Source organism: Acipenser ruthenus, chromosome 1, assembly GCF_902713425.1.
Source record: "Acipenser ruthenus chromosome 1, fAciRut3.2 maternal haplotype, whole genome shotgun sequence".
In the NCBI taxonomy this organism is placed as follows: Eukaryota; Metazoa; Chordata; class Actinopteri; order Acipenseriformes; family Acipenseridae; genus Acipenser; species Acipenser ruthenus.
The window spans coordinates 112,644,944-112,662,962 of NC_081189.1; the positions used below are offsets into that span (position 1 = coordinate 112,644,944).

The 18,019-nt window shown below is 39.1% G+C and overlaps 1 protein-coding gene across 4 annotated transcripts in view; it reads right to left on the reverse strand.

Annotated features, from left to right (window-relative positions):
- The window catches only part of LOC117421126 (catenin alpha-2-like), a 502,927-nt gene that overhangs the window by 15,288 nt on the left and 469,620 nt on the right, over nucleotides 1-18,019 (reverse strand). For 3 of the 4 annotated variants that reach the window (XM_059034144.1, XM_034035092.3, XM_034035091.3), the window contains exons 14-17: nucleotides 12,314-12,427; nucleotides 10,150-10,331; nucleotides 4,746-4,854; nucleotides 278-412 (exon numbers count right to left, since the gene is read on the reverse strand). In XM_059034144.1, coding sequence (XP_058890127.1) covers nucleotides 278-412; nucleotides 4,746-4,854; nucleotides 10,150-10,331; nucleotides 12,314-12,427 — 540 coding nt within the window. The remainder of the gene's footprint in view (nucleotides 1-277; nucleotides 413-4,745; nucleotides 4,855-10,149; nucleotides 10,332-12,313; nucleotides 12,428-18,019) is intronic. The other variant, XM_034035093.3, reaches the window with a different exon arrangement.

The window sequence follows — 18,019 nt, forward strand, 5'->3', positions numbered from 1 at the left end:
TCACTCATGAGGATAGCCACTAATAACCCTTCAGGGGCTTTATTTGTTATTCTGCCAAAAAAAAAAAAAAAAAAAAATACAGTATTTTATCATAAAAACAGAAAAATATATTGCATGAGTTATATGACAATATGGATGTAGTGGACCAGTCCCATTCTCTGTTAATGGTCATACAAAGTATTAAAACAGATAGAGGGCTTTAGCACAACATGTTTGAAAACCGCTGTATCTGGAGGATGCGGGAGTGCTTTATAGAGATGCAAAATCAGTAACTTACCCCAGACACAATGAGCTCTCCTCCCAGGTTCTGGACCTCAGCCTTGACTTTGCTGCAGATGTTCAGTTGATGGCAGTAGAGGGCAATGCGCTGAAGGTAGGCCAGCAGGTCCTGTTTGCAGGCAGAATCAGGGCACTAAAAAAAAATGCAATATATACAGAATTGTTTCCTAATTGTTTCAGGATAGCTGCCTTGCTGTACAAAACACAGACAATAGATTCCTCTCACACAAAGCCTCGAGAAGCTTGCATACATTTAAATTCAAAGGTGGTGAGGTCTTGGATGCTCCTGCCAATCTTTTCTTTACATGCTTTGATAGTGCAAGTAGTTTTCTACACTGCAAGCTGGTGCAGGCTTCTTTTTCCACAGGTTTAATTATATTATGAATCAACGTGTTTAAGATATAGCTATTTGTTTCAAATGCAGGGTCCTGGATGTGCAGTACTGAAAGATCCCAATTCAAACAGAAGAAAACAAGTCAATTGTGCTAATTAGTCCAAATTTAGAGTTAGAGAAGTAAAGCGTATAATGTATTCTGTTTGTAGTGTTGCAGTTTCTAGCAACACATGTTGAAGTATCCCCAAAGTATGCTTGAGGAGAAATTCACTGTTTTAACTGTCGGAATCCTTCAGGAGCGTATCCAGCTCTGTAAAAGGGACTCAAACCCTAGAAGCAAAACACAATTAAAATAAAATGTAAAACAACTGTGGAAGGCGTGAAATAGTGCTACTGTATGTCACCTTCTGACCATGTGACTTTGTATGTTATTTTACAAGGACCGACATTAACCAAGGCCTAAAAGGGTATGTTCTTACCTCAGCAATGTCATTATTGCTCACCAATCTTATTTGTCTTTTTTTTTTAATTCAGCATATGCTAATCAGTCGGGGGCAGTGATAACATGCTTCAAAACAATAAGAAAATTGATTCTTTTAAGTTTGTTTTGCATCCCCAGACTGTCATCTTAATTATCATTAATTTATGAAACATTGATAAGCAGAGAAATCAAATTCCACATTGAAGTTATTTTACATAGGGCAGGGTGAAAACGGTACAGTGGGACCTGCGTTAGCATGACTAATAGAGCCTATTATATTGGCAACTAAAATGTGATCACTATAAAAAAAGATGAATTATTTATTCACTCACTTAATTATTGATCAAATTTGGGTTGTGCTTAAAAGCAACAAGTGACATATTGCTGCAGAGGGCTTTGTGGTTAGCCTTAGGATACAGGCCATCTTCGCAGGTTCATTTCCAAAGTGCAAGTTTTAAGTGTTGTCAGGAACCTTGATTATACAGGGCCATTTATTATAACCCCTTAGGACACAACAGTGGCTGGATGCAGACTGTCAACTCTCATCTCTTATGAGCTAAAGCAACTGTGTATTTATTGAATTCATAAAGCAGGGGACAGAGGATTTAATTCTGAGTCCCCTCAGGCATGAATTAAACAGACGTGATCCAAATCAGATTGACTTGGATCTGATTTCACACATCACTCTACTCAGTTCTTGTTTTTCATTTTATTGCAAAGGGAACATTTTAGTTTAGGAGAGATCCATCCACCTGACAACTGGGTGTAATGTAGACTGTTTTTGTTGTTGTTCTACACAATTCTTAAACTCATTAAACTCATTTGATTTTGCCAAGCTGCAACCAAAGGGAACTTGCTTTGACACACTTCGCATCATAATGTTGTTGAAGCCGACACCCTGGGATCCTTCAAAAAGCTGCTTGATGAGATTCTGGGATCAATAAGCTACTAACAACCAAACGAGCAATATGGGCCGAATGGCCTCCTCTCGTTTGTAAACTTTTTTATGTTCTTATCTATGTAGAACTCATGTCAGGATGGCTTTTGAAGGTTCACTGTTGTAAAAACATAATGTCAGCTATTACTTAAGGAGGTTTCTTTTCCTCTGCCTCTACAGAGCAGTGGGTGTGGCAATAATAGTATAGTAATGCATTAAATTAAAATGGACACCTGATGCACTTTGTAAAAAGTTTTCTGTAGGTGAGTTTGACTTTTAAATTATTTTTTATTATTATTTAGATATTGAAAATATTGTATCCTATCTATCCATCTATCTATCTCAAAGTGATTGATGTTTTCTTACTACACTCTCAAACAGTTAAATCACCCTCATGTTTAGAAATTGTTCATGTTCAATTCTTTTGTTTAATTTAGTCGTTATGGCCAATTATTTTTAGGCTCAGCTCACCGCTACCACCCCTGTGCTGACTCGGGAGGGCGAAGACGAACACATGCTGTCCTCCGAAGCCTGTGCCGTCAGCCGACCACTTTTTATTCACACTGCGGACTCACAATGCAGCCACCAAAGATCTACAGCATCGGAGGACAACGCAGCTCTCGGGCAGCTTACAGGCAAGCCCGCAGGCGTCCGGCCAGACTACAGGGGTCGCTGGTGCGCGGTGAGCCGAGGACACCCTGGCCGACCTAACCCTTCCTTCCTCCCGGGCGGCGCTCGGCCAATTGAGCGCCGCCCCTTGGAAGCAAAGGAATAGCCTGGGCTCGAACTCGCAACATCCAGACTATAGGGCATATCCTGCACTCCACACGGAGCGCCTTTACTGGATGCGCCACTCGGGAGCCCCATGTTCATGCTAAATTCTACCACTGAACTGATACAAATAAATAAATATATAAATAAAAGCTATATTGAAAAAATTGATATAAATGACTGTATATTGAAATCACTAATTGTTATGAATTAAAAAAAAATACTTTGACAAATATACAGAGAAAAACAAGACTGTAAATTCATGCAGTGTTTATGGTCAAAAAAACATTTTGTATAAAAAATATTATATTGTGAATTGTACTCATAACACTACCTATTATCCAAATTAAAGAGAAGTACTATATGAAAAGCCTTTTTTTATAGAAAGACCATGCTAGTTTTTCTCAAAGGAAATGTCAAATCTGTATTTTCTGCACACCCCTTCAGGACTGGAGCACATCATTCTCCTAAGGTCTTGGTTATAGCACATTATCTTTGCTTACAAAATAAACAAACACAGAATCTTTAATCTGTCAGTCTCCATGTAAAGACACATCATGTGGCACTATAATTTTAAATTAAGTAGTCCTTAATCCAAATCCCTCGCAAACAGGTTGAAAAGTTTAATTTCGATTGGTGGTACTGCCATTATGTGTGTAGCTGTCTGGAATAAAAGGTGATTAAGCAAGGAGAGTAAAACTAATTATGGAGAATGTGGTTCCAATGCAAGCAGTGGTATTGCCATCATGAACTATCGACACTAGCAGTGGACCCTACTGAGCATTTACCGGTAAATGCTACCTTAGGGAACTGTTCTCAATAATGATCAAACAGAGATATGTAGATTGTCCTTAAAATACAAACTGCCTGAAATGGAGACGGATTACAAGCTGTGCAGCTGGTTGGAGTCTAAATATTACAGAACTCAGTTCTGCTGTGTGCAGGCTTTAACTCTTCTGTTGCATGGCCTCAGCTCCAAACAGCAAAACTGGTCAAAATTCATCCACCAAATACTAAACCCAATTCAGATATTTGAAGGTTATTTCAACTGACCCTGTAGGAAGCATGCAAGTAATAATGTATTAAAGAGAAAAGCACAATATTCCTGAACAAAACATTTCAAGAAAAGCTAATTACAGTTTTTTATAATATTCTAGAAATGTGTATTCTGATCATGGCTGCAGGTAAATATTGAACTTATTGATGCATCTGCCCCTCCTTTCTTTGTTTGTAGTTACAAATAAAAAATATAACAGCTGTATTCATAATTTCAAATACTGAAACCTAAACACAGTACAAAACCATAAGGGACTTGCAAAGCTTTTTCTCCCATCTTTATTTAACTGCTTTGGAAAGGAGACAAAACACCAGTTAATTTTACAAAGCTAAAACCAAACAACAAAGTAATATACTTCAAGGTTCCTTATCCGATTCTTAAGTTGTTCATTTCTTATTTTGTAACCTTAAGATGACAAATGTTTTGGCTAAGAAACAAGCTGATTTCAGTTTTACTCCATACTCTAGGAGCGAAAGTTTCTTTCATAAGTAATTTATGTAACTCAGTTTTCCTAATATAATCATGAAGCTTATAACAGCATCCCTTGTCATAACTGGAGCTTAGATTCAGCTCAGAAAACAGATTGCACTGATAGCAAAATTCATGTTGTTTCCCCTGTGGTTTATTTCCAAGGGGCTGTGTTGATCGATTAGGCTTTTAAATCCTGCTGTCAGAAGGTTTGGAAAGTACTTTACAAATTATAAATGCACACCTTGTTCAAACTAAATTATATTAAACACAGCCCCTTTGATCTTAACCATATGGTGTGTGCCATCTGGATAACGGAATAGTAAGTTTAGACAGGCAAGTGTCAGTTAATTCTGCATAATGCAAAAAAATTGCATCGTGCCAGGGCTGTGATGTCAAGCTGTAACCATGGCAATACCTGATCAGCAACAGCACGAGCGAGTTTGTCCATCCTGGAGCCAGCTTCGGCAATCTTCTTGGCTGCATTAATTACATCAGATGAGTTCTTCAACGGGCCTTTGCCTCTGCAACAGTCCAAAGGAAATTAGTGTAATGCATCAGTAAACTAGGAAACATTTCTTTAACCCCTTTGGATACCTCAATGGCTGTATTGAGTAGAACATGATTTGAACGGCTGTAAATACAATGGAAATGCCAACAGTACATCTATACAATATCTGGCCTCTTGCCTGCTTAGTTAGACAGTCAACTGATAGATATGTTAAGGCGATCAGAGACTACCACATATATAAGCTTAACAGCATTTATACAGGAGGCGGGGGGAAGGGGCTGGGCTGTGGGATGTTAATAGTAGCACTGCTGCTGTTGGATGACACAACTTCTGGGAATGTATACCATGAGGGAAGTGACATAGCTTTGGGAATGTGACTTCGCACTGGGGCTGACTCTTCTCCAACACTATGCTAAACAAGTAACATTTAAGTCTACTGTTTCAGAAATACAATGCTAATGCAGAAAGTGATGCTTACAATACATTTCTAAAAAAGTCAGCAAAAGGAGATACTAAACAAAAATAAATACAAATACTGGCCTAAATTAAGCAAACAAGATATTAAACTCTGCCTTTAACTAAGAGCTCATTCATTTTGGTTTACATTCCAGTACAAGGAGTCAGGTAAGAAGCCGATTGTCAAATATTGATCATAAACCCCTGGGAGAGCAGAACAGACTGTGTTGAAAACTATTTCTCAGGGTGGATCAAGAAAAGGAGAGATGCAGACTGTGAAAAGAAAGGTTATGCAGGAAGAGAATGTTAACCTAACAATGTTCAATAAATAATGCTTCAATTCTAAAGGTCCCGACACACTGAAAACAAAGCAATTTATTGAGCGACACAAAACCTAGAAACACACCATCCTCCACACCAGGGGCAACACCGAAGCAATGCCAACAATAATACTGTAGCGATCTTGGTTAACCCAGGCAGGCGTATCACACAGGGCGAGGCAATCCACACACAGACGGAGGGCAGGCACGAACCCGGGACCACTAAAGCATAGCACCGATGTCCCAGGAAATAAGTAGATCAGGAAAAAAGTTGATCAAGCTCTAGAATTTAAAGGGGAGGTTCCATTGTTTTTAATGTAAACAAGCCTAGGCTAGGAAATAAGTAGATCGAGCCAGGAAATAAGTAGATCGGATATATTAATGAACAATAAATAATTTAAAATGAATGTTGTAAGTATAATTTATATAAATTAGTAGATCGGATTTATTCGGCAGTATGCTGCTTGATAAGATTATGTGAATATCGCTTTAGATCCAATATATTAGTCTAACAAAAATGCATAATTTAAAATGACTTTTGTACGTATAATTTACATTAACATGTAGATCGGCTTTATTCGACAGTATTACGCTAGATAAGGGAATGTGAATATCGCTGTAATATATTGTAGCGTTTTCGTCAGGTTTATGAAGCAGGACTCACGGAGACAGTGTGGAACTCTCGGTCTCAAATTTTTATTTTAATAAACAGAGAATTCCTGTCAGGGGCCGGAATTCACGCCACTAAAACAACAAACCCTTCTTTATCCTCTATTGCTATCTTTCTCTCTAGTCGCTGTCACTCTCTCTCACTCCCCGTCTCTCCTCCCCCTGTCACTCATCCACCACCTTATATAACCTCCCCTCATCTCCCGCCACTGTCCGGCTCAACCAATCGACCCATGGTCTGCAGTCCCCCTTTTCCCGCTGCCAACTAATGGCGTGACCCGTTCCCCTTACAATACACATAACATAAAAGACAGACAAGACAAACGGGACAGACAACAAGTCCTGCAACAATACAATTGTCCGGGTCGTTACAATATATTAGCAGCAAATAAATCATTTAAAATGAATTGTATGATTGTACATTTCTGATTGTGTATTTCTGTTTGTGTAACAAACGTTAACTAGCTAAATGTGTTATGTATTAACGTTATTTTGCATTTCTGGTGTTTTTGTTTTGGGAAGCACTACAGTATGGACAGCAGGTATGCGAGCGATTGTCCAAGTTAAAGCATGAGTTTCAATCATGGAAAAAATTAAGCTCCATGCTGCCATTACTAACTAGGCCACGGTGCACATCAATCACACGATGTACTTGAAAAACGTTGCTTATACAGTATTATTATTTTATATTTGTTCTTTTATTTATTTTTACATACAGTACTTTGTATAATTAGGACAGAAAACGAACAGAAGACTGGTTATCATAGTGCATGCATTTCAATTACAAGTCTGGGAAGAAACAATACATGAATTAGATAAAAACTAAAGAGTTAACGTCTTTGCTAAACCGTGGTAAATACCTGTAGTTCAATACCAACCAAGATAGCTATTGTAAGAAACAGAGATCATACAGCATATAGGCTACTGTATGTCAGCATGATTTTAAAAATGGTAAATTCCTGTAGTGCACAACCATGTAAGACATATAAAGAGAAAGAGATATAGCATATTGAACTAAAGTGATTTATCACGATTTAAAATCATGTAGATATACACATATATACTGTATGATCTCTCTACCTCACAAATCTTATCCCTTAGTAATACGATATATTACTGCAAGGAATACAATTGTCACGTTTACGAAGAATATGGCATTTATGTTAATGTATTGTGTGCAAACAACATGAGGTTTTTTTTTTTTTTTTCCCCATCCCTGAGAACACGACACAATTCCTTTCTAAAAAAAACTTTCGTCTGGCTATTTGTGATTAATTTTCTTCACCCTATCCTAATTTAAAAACCACAACCCTTAAAACCTTTTTTTTTATTTGTCCACGTCTAAACTGTAGTAAAGTTACAGCTATACTAATATGAAAATGTAAAAATACGACCTTGTCATACTAATATGATGGATGCAGAATGTCATCAGATTATATTAATGAAACATTTTAATTTTGATTAAAGATTGACAACATTTTGACGTGTAAAATAATTTAATATATAAATAAATCTCCGCGATCACACATAAACTACATCTGATTGACAACGAGGTTATAGAAACATAAAAAGACAGGGATTTAAAACATTTTACCGTATAAAGAGCCGTCGATCACTCATTTCAAAGTTCATACGAAAAGACAGTGCCACTAACACGCACCAACATAGAGTCTAGTAAATAAAACGGCCAGATAAAAATAAAAAGCCATGCAATTAACCTCCCCTTTAATCAAACTGTAGCCCCGCCTTACTTTTTGTCTACTTTTGCCTCACTGCGCTTGCGTGATCAACTTTTTTCCTGGTCAATTTATTTCCTACGACACCGATACTGCTGTACAAAAGAGGCGGCTCCATTGCAAGAAGCGTATATCGGGCTTATGTCTTCGTGTGTGATTACGTCACCTACCAGCCCTGCTGCTGCCTTCCTTGTGCAATGCACAATACAATACACAAACTGTAACATATACGGCAACAATGTCATCACCATCTGCCATAAACCAAGAATTAAAAAATAAATAAAAAAGTTTTTTCTAAATCCACCAATGAACCCAGTCACCTCATTTTATTAATCTAAAACTTTCTCATCTCATTTTAGATCTCAGTGATGTAAGAAAATGGTAACTATAAGTCATCCATAGGGAAAAATTTATATGGATGACAGTATTTAGATGAATCGTGATACAGAGGCAAGTACACCAAACAGTTCTTGAATGATGGATACATATTATGATTTGTAGTTTGCATGAATCCATTAAAGATCAGTTTATCTCATTAGACATCATACAAAGTAGACAATCACATGAACCACAATGGATATTGTGACCTGAATGTTACTTTGCAACTTTAGTGTATAGTTCAACCCCTAATTAAGATCCGTTCAATTTTATTGTAGACGCTGTGACTTTTGTCATATAACACAGTTAAGAAAAAACAGTTGTTGGTTCAGCAGTTCTTTGGAGTTTTCCCAGTGCAGCCTAAAAAGGTTCTTAAAGAAGTACCCATAATTCATGCTGCAGTGCTGTAAATGTTAACTTGTCATGTACAGTGTGTTTTCTTAAGGCTTCTAATACTACCACAGTATATCAGCTCATCCCAGTGATTAAACAACTAGCCCAATAAGATAAGATTTTAATGAATGCCACACAGTTATCACGCTTTGGTCATTTGGCACTTTTTAAAGGCCATTATATGGGCAGCAGTGCCATAATTAAAATGTAATCCTTAGGTAGGTTTCTATGTGTCTCTGAGCACCTGACAGAACAAATTTGTAAGCTACGTTAGTCGAGGGATCAAAGGTTACCAACTGCCCTTGTGAACAGAGCCTATAACCAGAGCCAGAGCCTATACAGGAGGCTGTGTGGTCTGGTGGTTAAAGAAAAGGGCTTGTAACCAGGAGGTCCCCGGTTCAAATCCCACCTCAGCAACTGACTCATTGTGTGACCCTGAGCAAGTCACTTAACCTCCTTGTGCTCCGTCTTTCGGGTGAGACGTAATTGTAAGTGACTCTGCAGCTGATGCATAGTTCACACGCCCTAGTCTCTGTAAGTTGCCTTGGATAAAGGCGTCTGCTAAATAAACAAATAATATAACAAAAGCAACAAAGGACATACATATATACACACATACATATATACACACATATATATATATATATATATATATATATATATATATATATATATATATATATATATATATATATAGTATTTAATGGATTGCAGTGATATTGCATGTATAACCCTACCATTCAGAAGTAAGATTACAAAATTCAAACATGTGGGGGGATACAAAAAACTACAAAATGACTTCAGCCACCAAACTGTGAAAGCCAGGCAAATGGAGCCACCAGGTTGGGTGCCATGAGACCTAAGGAACTCTAAAGACTTGTGATATACATGTTAATACTTTGCCTGTTGATGATGGCCACTGTTTGTCTCAAGGAGGACATTAAGAAACAGTTAAAGGCAGCAGTAAACTACATTTTCCATGTGGATGCCATTTGCCTCATTTTGTCATTTAATTCATGCAAATTAGACAATGGAAAAGTGTACGAGTGAACAGACACTATGTTATTTATATAACATACAGTATGTTAGAAGGAGTACTTGTACAAAGCAATGTTGTACCCTCACTCATCCGGATCCTGCAAATGTTAAAAGGGGTTTCAGGTAAATAAATATTTAGATGAATGCTACCTGCCATGCACTGCCATGCACTTTGTCACCTAAACAGTTTTGAAAAAAGCACATGTTATAGTTATATGAGAACACGTGTGTTCCATACCATATACATCTGTCAGACCTACAGTACAAGTGAATGCACGGAACCTGCCAGATTATTGGATTATCGCTGTGATGTACATTTACCTGGTAAAGTCTGTCATTTCCATCATGATCATACACATCTGTTTAGCCAGGACAATGATGTCATTGCCATTGTCATCCCACTTGGCCACTTCAGCATCCAGCTTGCACTTCTCCTGGCGGAAGCTCTCCACCTGCTCTGCAATTTTAGCTTTTTCTTCTTGTGGCAGTTGAGCCATAATAGCCTGGTAGCATGAGAGAGAAAGCAAAGGAGAATGCTGTTAGAAGCAGAACATAGAATATAGTACAGTGCCCTCATTCTGTTTGTAACATTCTTTAAAATAAATAAATAAATAAATAAATAATAATATTTGGTAAGTCTTTAATTGCACATGCTTATTTCTCTTATTTCAAGCTGTTTAAGGCTGATGCAGCATGCCAAGAGTGTTAAACATGTAGAATGTTTGAATAGTAAATAGTTTCAAATGCTGTTTTTTCTTTTTTTAACTAAATATTTTCTTATAATAGAATCGACAAATACTGTTAGACTTAAAGGAATCTAGCCTAAATTGTATCCCCATGCGTATTTAGATACATTTCTATTAGAAGATCTTATTTTAACCCTACAATTAAAATTCAGCACCACCATTTGCTAAAAAGTATACAAAAAGTTATAATATTTTATACTAAACAAATAAATAAATAAATGAAGCAGTAAAAAGTGAAATGAATGGCACATAAATTATGAAAATGTACTTTTCATTGACTTCAATGGTGCACTTTAGATGAGGCAGATAAAGGCTATTTATTTATTCAGGGGTAGTCAGAACTCCAGTCAACCTCTTTTAAGACAGATATTATTTATTTTTTTTATGTATAATTTACTTCTAAAAAGACTTGTATCAGCAAACAGTATAAGAGATGGTGTGTGTCCTGCTGTTATTAAGATTTATATTTGTTGGATGGGACTTGAGGATATAAAGTGAGATGGAGAAGACTATGGGCATGTGTTGAGGTAAATAGTTTGAAATGTGTTTGATCTTTTTATTGTATTGAAGGACTAAACTGTTTTGCAGCTTTCTCACAGAGAAGAGACTCTTGAAATACTTTGTTTCATTTGAAATATACAGGCCTGTCTTATGGAGTTCAATTTTATGGCTGGCCTGTCACTAATCATTCTATTTCACCTATTTCTTTTTCCTTAAAAAAAAAAAAAGTATTCCGCTGCCTGAGTTTTTTTTAAATAAAAATAATGTCATCATATGCAGAAGCGGTCTATAAAATAATTAATTTAATTATTATTTGTTTATTTAGCAGACGCCTTTATCCAAGGCAACTTACAGAGACTAGGGTGTGTGAACTATGCATCAGCTGCAGAGTCACTTACAATTACATCTCACCCGAAAGACGGAGCACAAGGAGGTTAAGTGACTTGCTCAGGGTCACACAATGAGTCAGTGGCTGAGGTGGGATTCGAACTGGGGACCTCCTGCTTACAAGCCCTTTTCTTTAACCACTGGACCACACAGCCTCCTAATTTAAATCTAGTAAAAGCAATGGGAAGCTATATTAAAACCAGCCCACCAATATGCAATAAAGAAAAAAAAAAAATTGTTTTTTTTCTTATTTGTACTTAAACTACAAAACCCCTTAAAGTATGCATTCCAGAACTCCTATATTTGAATGAAATCAGCTTTTTTTCTATGTTGGCTTTTTAATTTTATGGAAATACTGTGCCGGAGCTAAACAATGCCATTGTTTGTATCATAAAGAAGGGGACTTTGTGAAACCAGGATCACTTTACAGTGTGTGATTCTCTGAATTATATTTTAATTAAAGTAAGCACTAAGGGCCCTGCCATTTATCTTCAGACTTTCCTGAACAGCTACTGTCATTCAGAACCACATTGAAGGACGAAATAGAACAGATTGCTGGTGGTACAATTAAAGATCTAACTGATCTTTTATTTTTTAAACCCAACGCTATTTTTCCTAGTGTTTTGGATGTTGCAACCGTGCTAAAACTCTTTTTGACTACCAGTTACTGTGCCAAGTGCACTGCAGAAAGGTCAGTTTCAAAGCCTGACATTTTGTGTTACGCCACTACCTATACCCCAATACAAACCAGGATACCTGCTGGGACACAAGGTTAGTTACCAAAGACTATATGGCTTTCCATATTATGCTGGATTCCTACTCTGTGGTACACAACAGGATTTCAGACTCACTCTGGCACTCTGTCCAGCAATAAGCTGATCGTCCTCCGTCTGAACACTTGTTCTGCTGCGTGCATCATAGTCTTCCTGTTCAAAGTCAGAATCATCCTCCAACTCTTCAGGGGTCTAGAAAGAGAACAATAATCAACAATATATGTGTCAAAATGCTTTCAAACATCGTGCAGGAGATAAAAAAGTAAACAAAGCAAAAATGTAACTTGCTATCATGGTTTAACTTTGACAGCATACTGCTTTGCTTTCAGAAAGAGAGGATGTTAAAAATACAACAGAATCATTTAAGACATTTCCTTCACCATATCAGAAAAACAATGCCATTCTAAAATGTTGTGGGTTCTGGGCCACACATTTAAGAAAGGTCTGAGTAACTATCACAAATAAAAAGTCACTTTCGTGCAGTTATGTAACCAAAAATGGTATCTTTGACCTTTGTCATATGCCTCATTCAGTTGCAAAGTCTCCTGTATACAGAATTACATACAATATCAAATGTTATCACTTATACAATTAATTCCCCACTACCAAACACACACTGCATGTTATTTAGTGTGCACTCAAACTTACTTCATTTTCTATCAAAGAAATGCATGCACCAATTAAGTATTCACATAAATTGGACTTTAAAAGATGATCATGGTTAAATGTGGATTAAGAATGTGGTGTAGTGATATTCGTCCTTCTGGGGAACCTTTGAAAGGCACATATCCATGTAATAGACCACGATGTAATACCTGTAAATACATTAATTCTGAAACTGAGATTAAAGGCACTAAATCTTCATTCAACATTCATGAACATTTTACATGTACCTCTGAAGGAATAGTCTACTGCATTATCTGCAAGAAATGCAACAAATTGTACTTTGGGGAAACTAAAAGGCGTTTAGCAGACTGATTTGTAGAACACTTAAGAAGCATTCACATTAGCACCACTGCATTTCCAGTAGCCCATCACTTCAGCAGTGATGATCACACTGCTGAAGACATCACAGTCTGTGTGATCAATCAGTGCTATGGAACAAATGTTGCTCGGAAACAAAAGGAACACAAATTTATCTTCAAACTGGGAACTGTGGATCCTCTGGGAATGAATATTCAATTCTAATAATCATGACACCATCCACAGAATTTTTCTAGAATTACAAATCTTGAATAATAACATGTTTACTTTTCTTTTTAAACAGCTGAAGGGCTTTTGCCCAAAACGTCCTGAAAAATAAAAGATTTTTTAATCTTTTAAACCTTTTGTGTACATTTTTTAAACTTTTCTTTCATGTGCCTATATATATATATATATATATATATATATATATATATATATATATACACATACAGACGTTCTAAAAATTGTTGGTACCCTTACAGCTCATTGAAATAATGCTTCATTCCTCCTGAAAAGTGATGAAATTAAAAGCTATTTTATCATGTATACTTGCATGCCTTTGGTATGTCATAGAATAAAGCAAAGAAGCTGTGAAAAGAGATGAATTATTGCTTATTCTACAAAGATATTCTAAAATGGCCTGGACACATTTGTTGGTACCCCTTAGAAAAGATAATAAATAATTGGATTATAGTGATATTTCAAACTAATTAGTTTCTTTAATTAGTATCACACATGTCTCCAATCTTGTAATCAGTCATTCAGCCTATTTAAATGGAGAAAAGTAGTCACTGTGCTGTTTGGTATCATTGTGTGCACCACACTGAACATGGACCAGAGAAAGCAAAGGAGAGAGTTGTCTGAGGAGATCAGAAAGAAAATAATAGACAAGCATGGTAAAGGTAAAGGCTACAAGACCATCTCCAAGCAGCTTGATGTTCCTGTGACAACAGTTGCAAATATTATTAAGAAGTTTAAGGTCCATGGAACTGTAGCCAACCTCCCTGGGCGCGGCCGCAAGAGGAAAATCGACCCCAGATTGAACAGAAGGATAGTGTGAATGGTAAAAAAATAATCTAGGATAACTGCCAAAGAGATACAAGCTGAACTCCAAGGTGAAGGTACGTCAGTTTCTGATCGCACCATCCGTCGCTTTTTGAGTGAAAGTGGGCTCCATGGAAGAAGACCCAGGAGGACTCCACTTTTGACAGAAAAACATAAAAAAGCCAGACTGGAATTTGCTAAAATGCATATTGATAAGCCACAATCCTTCTGGGAGAATGTCCTTTGGACAGATGAGTCAAAACTGGAGCTTTTTGGCAAGTCACATCAGCTCTATGTTCACAGACGAAAAAATGAAGCTTTCAAAGAAAAGAACACCATACCTACAGTGAAACATGGAGGAGGCTCGGTTATGTTTTGGGGCTGCTTTGCTGCACCTGGCACAGGGTGCCTTAAATTTGTGCAGGGCACAATGAAATCTCAAGACTATCAAGGCATTCTGGAGCGAAACGTACTGCCCAGTGTCAGAAAGCTCTGTCTCAGTCGCAGGTCATGGGTCCTCCAACAGGATAATGACCCAAAACACACAGCTAAAAGCACCCAAGAATGGATAAGAACAAAACATTGGACTATTCTGAAATGGTCTTCCATGAGTCCTGATCTGAATCCTATCGAACATCTATGGAAAGAGCTGAAACTTGCAGTCTGGAGAAGGCACCCATCAAACCTGAGACAGCTGGAGCAGTTTGCTCAGGAAGAGTGGGCCAAACTACCTGTTAACAGGTGCAGAAGTCTCATTGAGAGCTACAGAAAACGTTTGATTGCAGCGATTGCCTCTAAAGGTTGTGCAACAAAATATTAGGTTAGCGGTCCCATCATTTTTGTCTATGCCATTTTCATTTGTTTTATTATTTACAATATTATGTTGAATAAAAAATCAAAAGCAAAGTCAGATTTCTATTAAATATGGAATAAACAATGGTGGATGCCAATTACTTTTGTCAGTTTCAAGTAATTTCAGAGAAAATTGTGCATTCTTCGTTTTTTGTGGAGGGGTACCAACAAATTTGAGCCCGTCTATATATATATATATATATATATATATATATATATTGTGAAAGAATCACACTCACCACGGTTCGTTGCCCCTTTAAAAACACTGACCCAACACACAGAAATGGATTTTTAAGCGCGGTTGCGCTATTTTTAATGAAACACAAAAACAAAAATAAACAAAACAAACACCTAGCTCTTCTTTGAGCACTAACTAAAACAAAACAGGAACCTAAACTAAACAACAGGACAGCTAAGCTGTTTACCTGTACAAAATCAAAAGAAACAGAACAGCACACACAAAACAAAGGCTTCACTCTACCTTTTCTTTTAATTACGGCTGTACCCACACACCAGCACAGTCGGGCTTCTACCCTCTTCAGCAGCTGCCCAGAGCAGACTGACTGCTCTCTTTTTAAACCCTGCACCTGGCTTCAATTTTCAATAGTAGCCAGGTGCAGGTAATGATTAATAAAACAATTAACAAAAACAATTAAACAATTAAACAAAACAATTAACAAACCAAAAGTGTGCCTTCCGCACATGTTTTTTCAGCAGAGAGGTTTTAACCCCCTCCCTGCCATCTCACACATCCCCCCCCATGTCTTTTCAAGACACCGGCCATACAACAGCCACCTCCCTCCACCCTTAAAAGACCACCCACAAATGTCAATTTTCGTCCTCTTCCTCGGGCGGGCTTGAGGGTGGGTTGGTCCCTCTGGCGTTTCCAGGGAGGGACCCAGGACCGGCGAGGAGGGACCCAGACGGCTTGTCCAGGGCAACCATAGCGCGGACCGGTGACCGGGAACCAGGACTGACAGGCAGAGGCGTGCGCCTGTGGACCTGCGCAGCGACCTCTGGAATTCCAGGTGGAGCGCAGCACGATGCAAGGGGAGCGGAGCAATCAGCAGGGGGAACGCTAGTGACCTCTGCCCCTTGCGTAGCGACGTCTGCCTCTTGCGCAGCGACTATTTAAGTATTATTTTTATTAGTTGGTGTTTCAATTTAGGGAGGAGTGTGTGTATGTGATTTTAAACCAGGTAGTGTGGTTATTTGAATATTAAGGTGATTTGCAATTTGTAATTGTATCAGGGAGGGTGGTTTGCATTTGGATTGGTCTCCACACAGCCTCCTGTAGTGGTGTGATCCCCTTTGAAGTGTGTAAAAGTATTGTCAATAGAGCAGTTAGCAGTTGTGCCAGTCCCCTTGCAAAGTGAGGTGGAACCCATTTAAGGGTGGCCATATAATAGTGGTCAGTCTACAGGAACCAGGGAGGCAGATAGGCAAGCTCCTGCTTCAAGTAATCTTTAATTAACTACATTTGGTAACTCTGTAAGGTGGTGTTTGAATTAGCTGAGTTGGTGTGTGATTAGTTCCAGGTGAGTGGTTTAATTGAATAGAAGTTGTTTTGCTATCTGATTGGTTTCCACGCAGTTGTTTTTTATATATTAAGCAGCCTATTTTAGCGCCAGCCAACAGAAGAGCCTCAACAAAAGAGCCGGGAGTCTAGCTGTGGGAGTCCAGCGAGGGGAGGCCTGCACTGAGATGCTGTTCCAATAGATCCAAACCTAACGGGGCTCTAGAAGATGCTATCTACTAGTCAGGTCTGTACCCTCCACCCTACTGCTCCTACTGTGCCTTTTGTCCTGCTATGACTGTCTCTCACATCCCTGTTCTGTCCTCCCGCCCTCGTCCTCTGCCCTCCCTCCGCTGCTGCTCCTCCAACCTCTCTAACCTCATTTCTCTGCCTCTCCCCCCCTCCCGCACACTCTCTGGTGCACTCTGGAACTGTCACTCTTCTGCTAACAAAGCTGATTTCATATCTGCCTTTGCCTCCCACCTCTCGCTCGATTTCCTTGCTCTCACTGAAACCTGGCTGTCCCCTGATAACACTGTTACTCCTGCTGCCCTGTCCTCTCTCTACGTCCTGTCCCATACCCCGCGTCTCACTGGACGGGGAGGTGGGACGGGTCTTCTCCTCTCTCCCTCCTTACTCTTTTCTGTCCCCTCCGATCTCATCTCACTCTCTGTCAATACCTTTGAATTTCATGCAGTCCAACTAACCTTTCCCTGTCAACTCCTGCTCATTGTTCTGTACCGCCCCCCTGGGCCTCTCACTCACTTTCTGGATGAACTCGACTATCTACTCTCCTCCCTCCCCTCCCTGTCTACCCCGACTGTCCTGTTGGGTGACTTCAACATCCATCTCTCCAACCCCAGCCACTCTGCTGGATTCCTCCCTCTCCTGCACTCCTTCGACTTCTGTCTCTCTCCGTCCCCTCCTACCCACAAAGCTGGCCGTCAACTGGACCTCACCTTCTCCAGGGCCTGCTGCCCCTCCACCCTCTCTGTCACCCCCCTGGACCTCTCTGATCACTATTTCATCTCTTTTTCTCTGTCTCTCCCCCCTCTCCCTGCTCCTCCTACCCCCACTGTCACCTCTCGCCGTAACCTCCGCTCTCTCTCCCCCTCTGTCCTTGCCTCCACTGCTCTCTCTCACCTCCCTCCTATCGAGTCCTTTTCACAACTCTCCGTAGACTCTGCTACCTCCACCCTCTTCTCCTCACTCACCTCCTCCCTCGACTCCCTCTGTCCCCTCACCTCCCGTCCTGCTCGCCCCTCCCCTCCCCATCCTTGGCTCTCCTCTGCGCTCCGCTCGGCAAGAATCACACTGCGATCTGCTGAAAAGAAATGGAAGAGAACCAAACTCCCTGCTGCCCTAGACCTTTACCGCACTCTCCTCTCCTCCTTCTCCTCTACTCT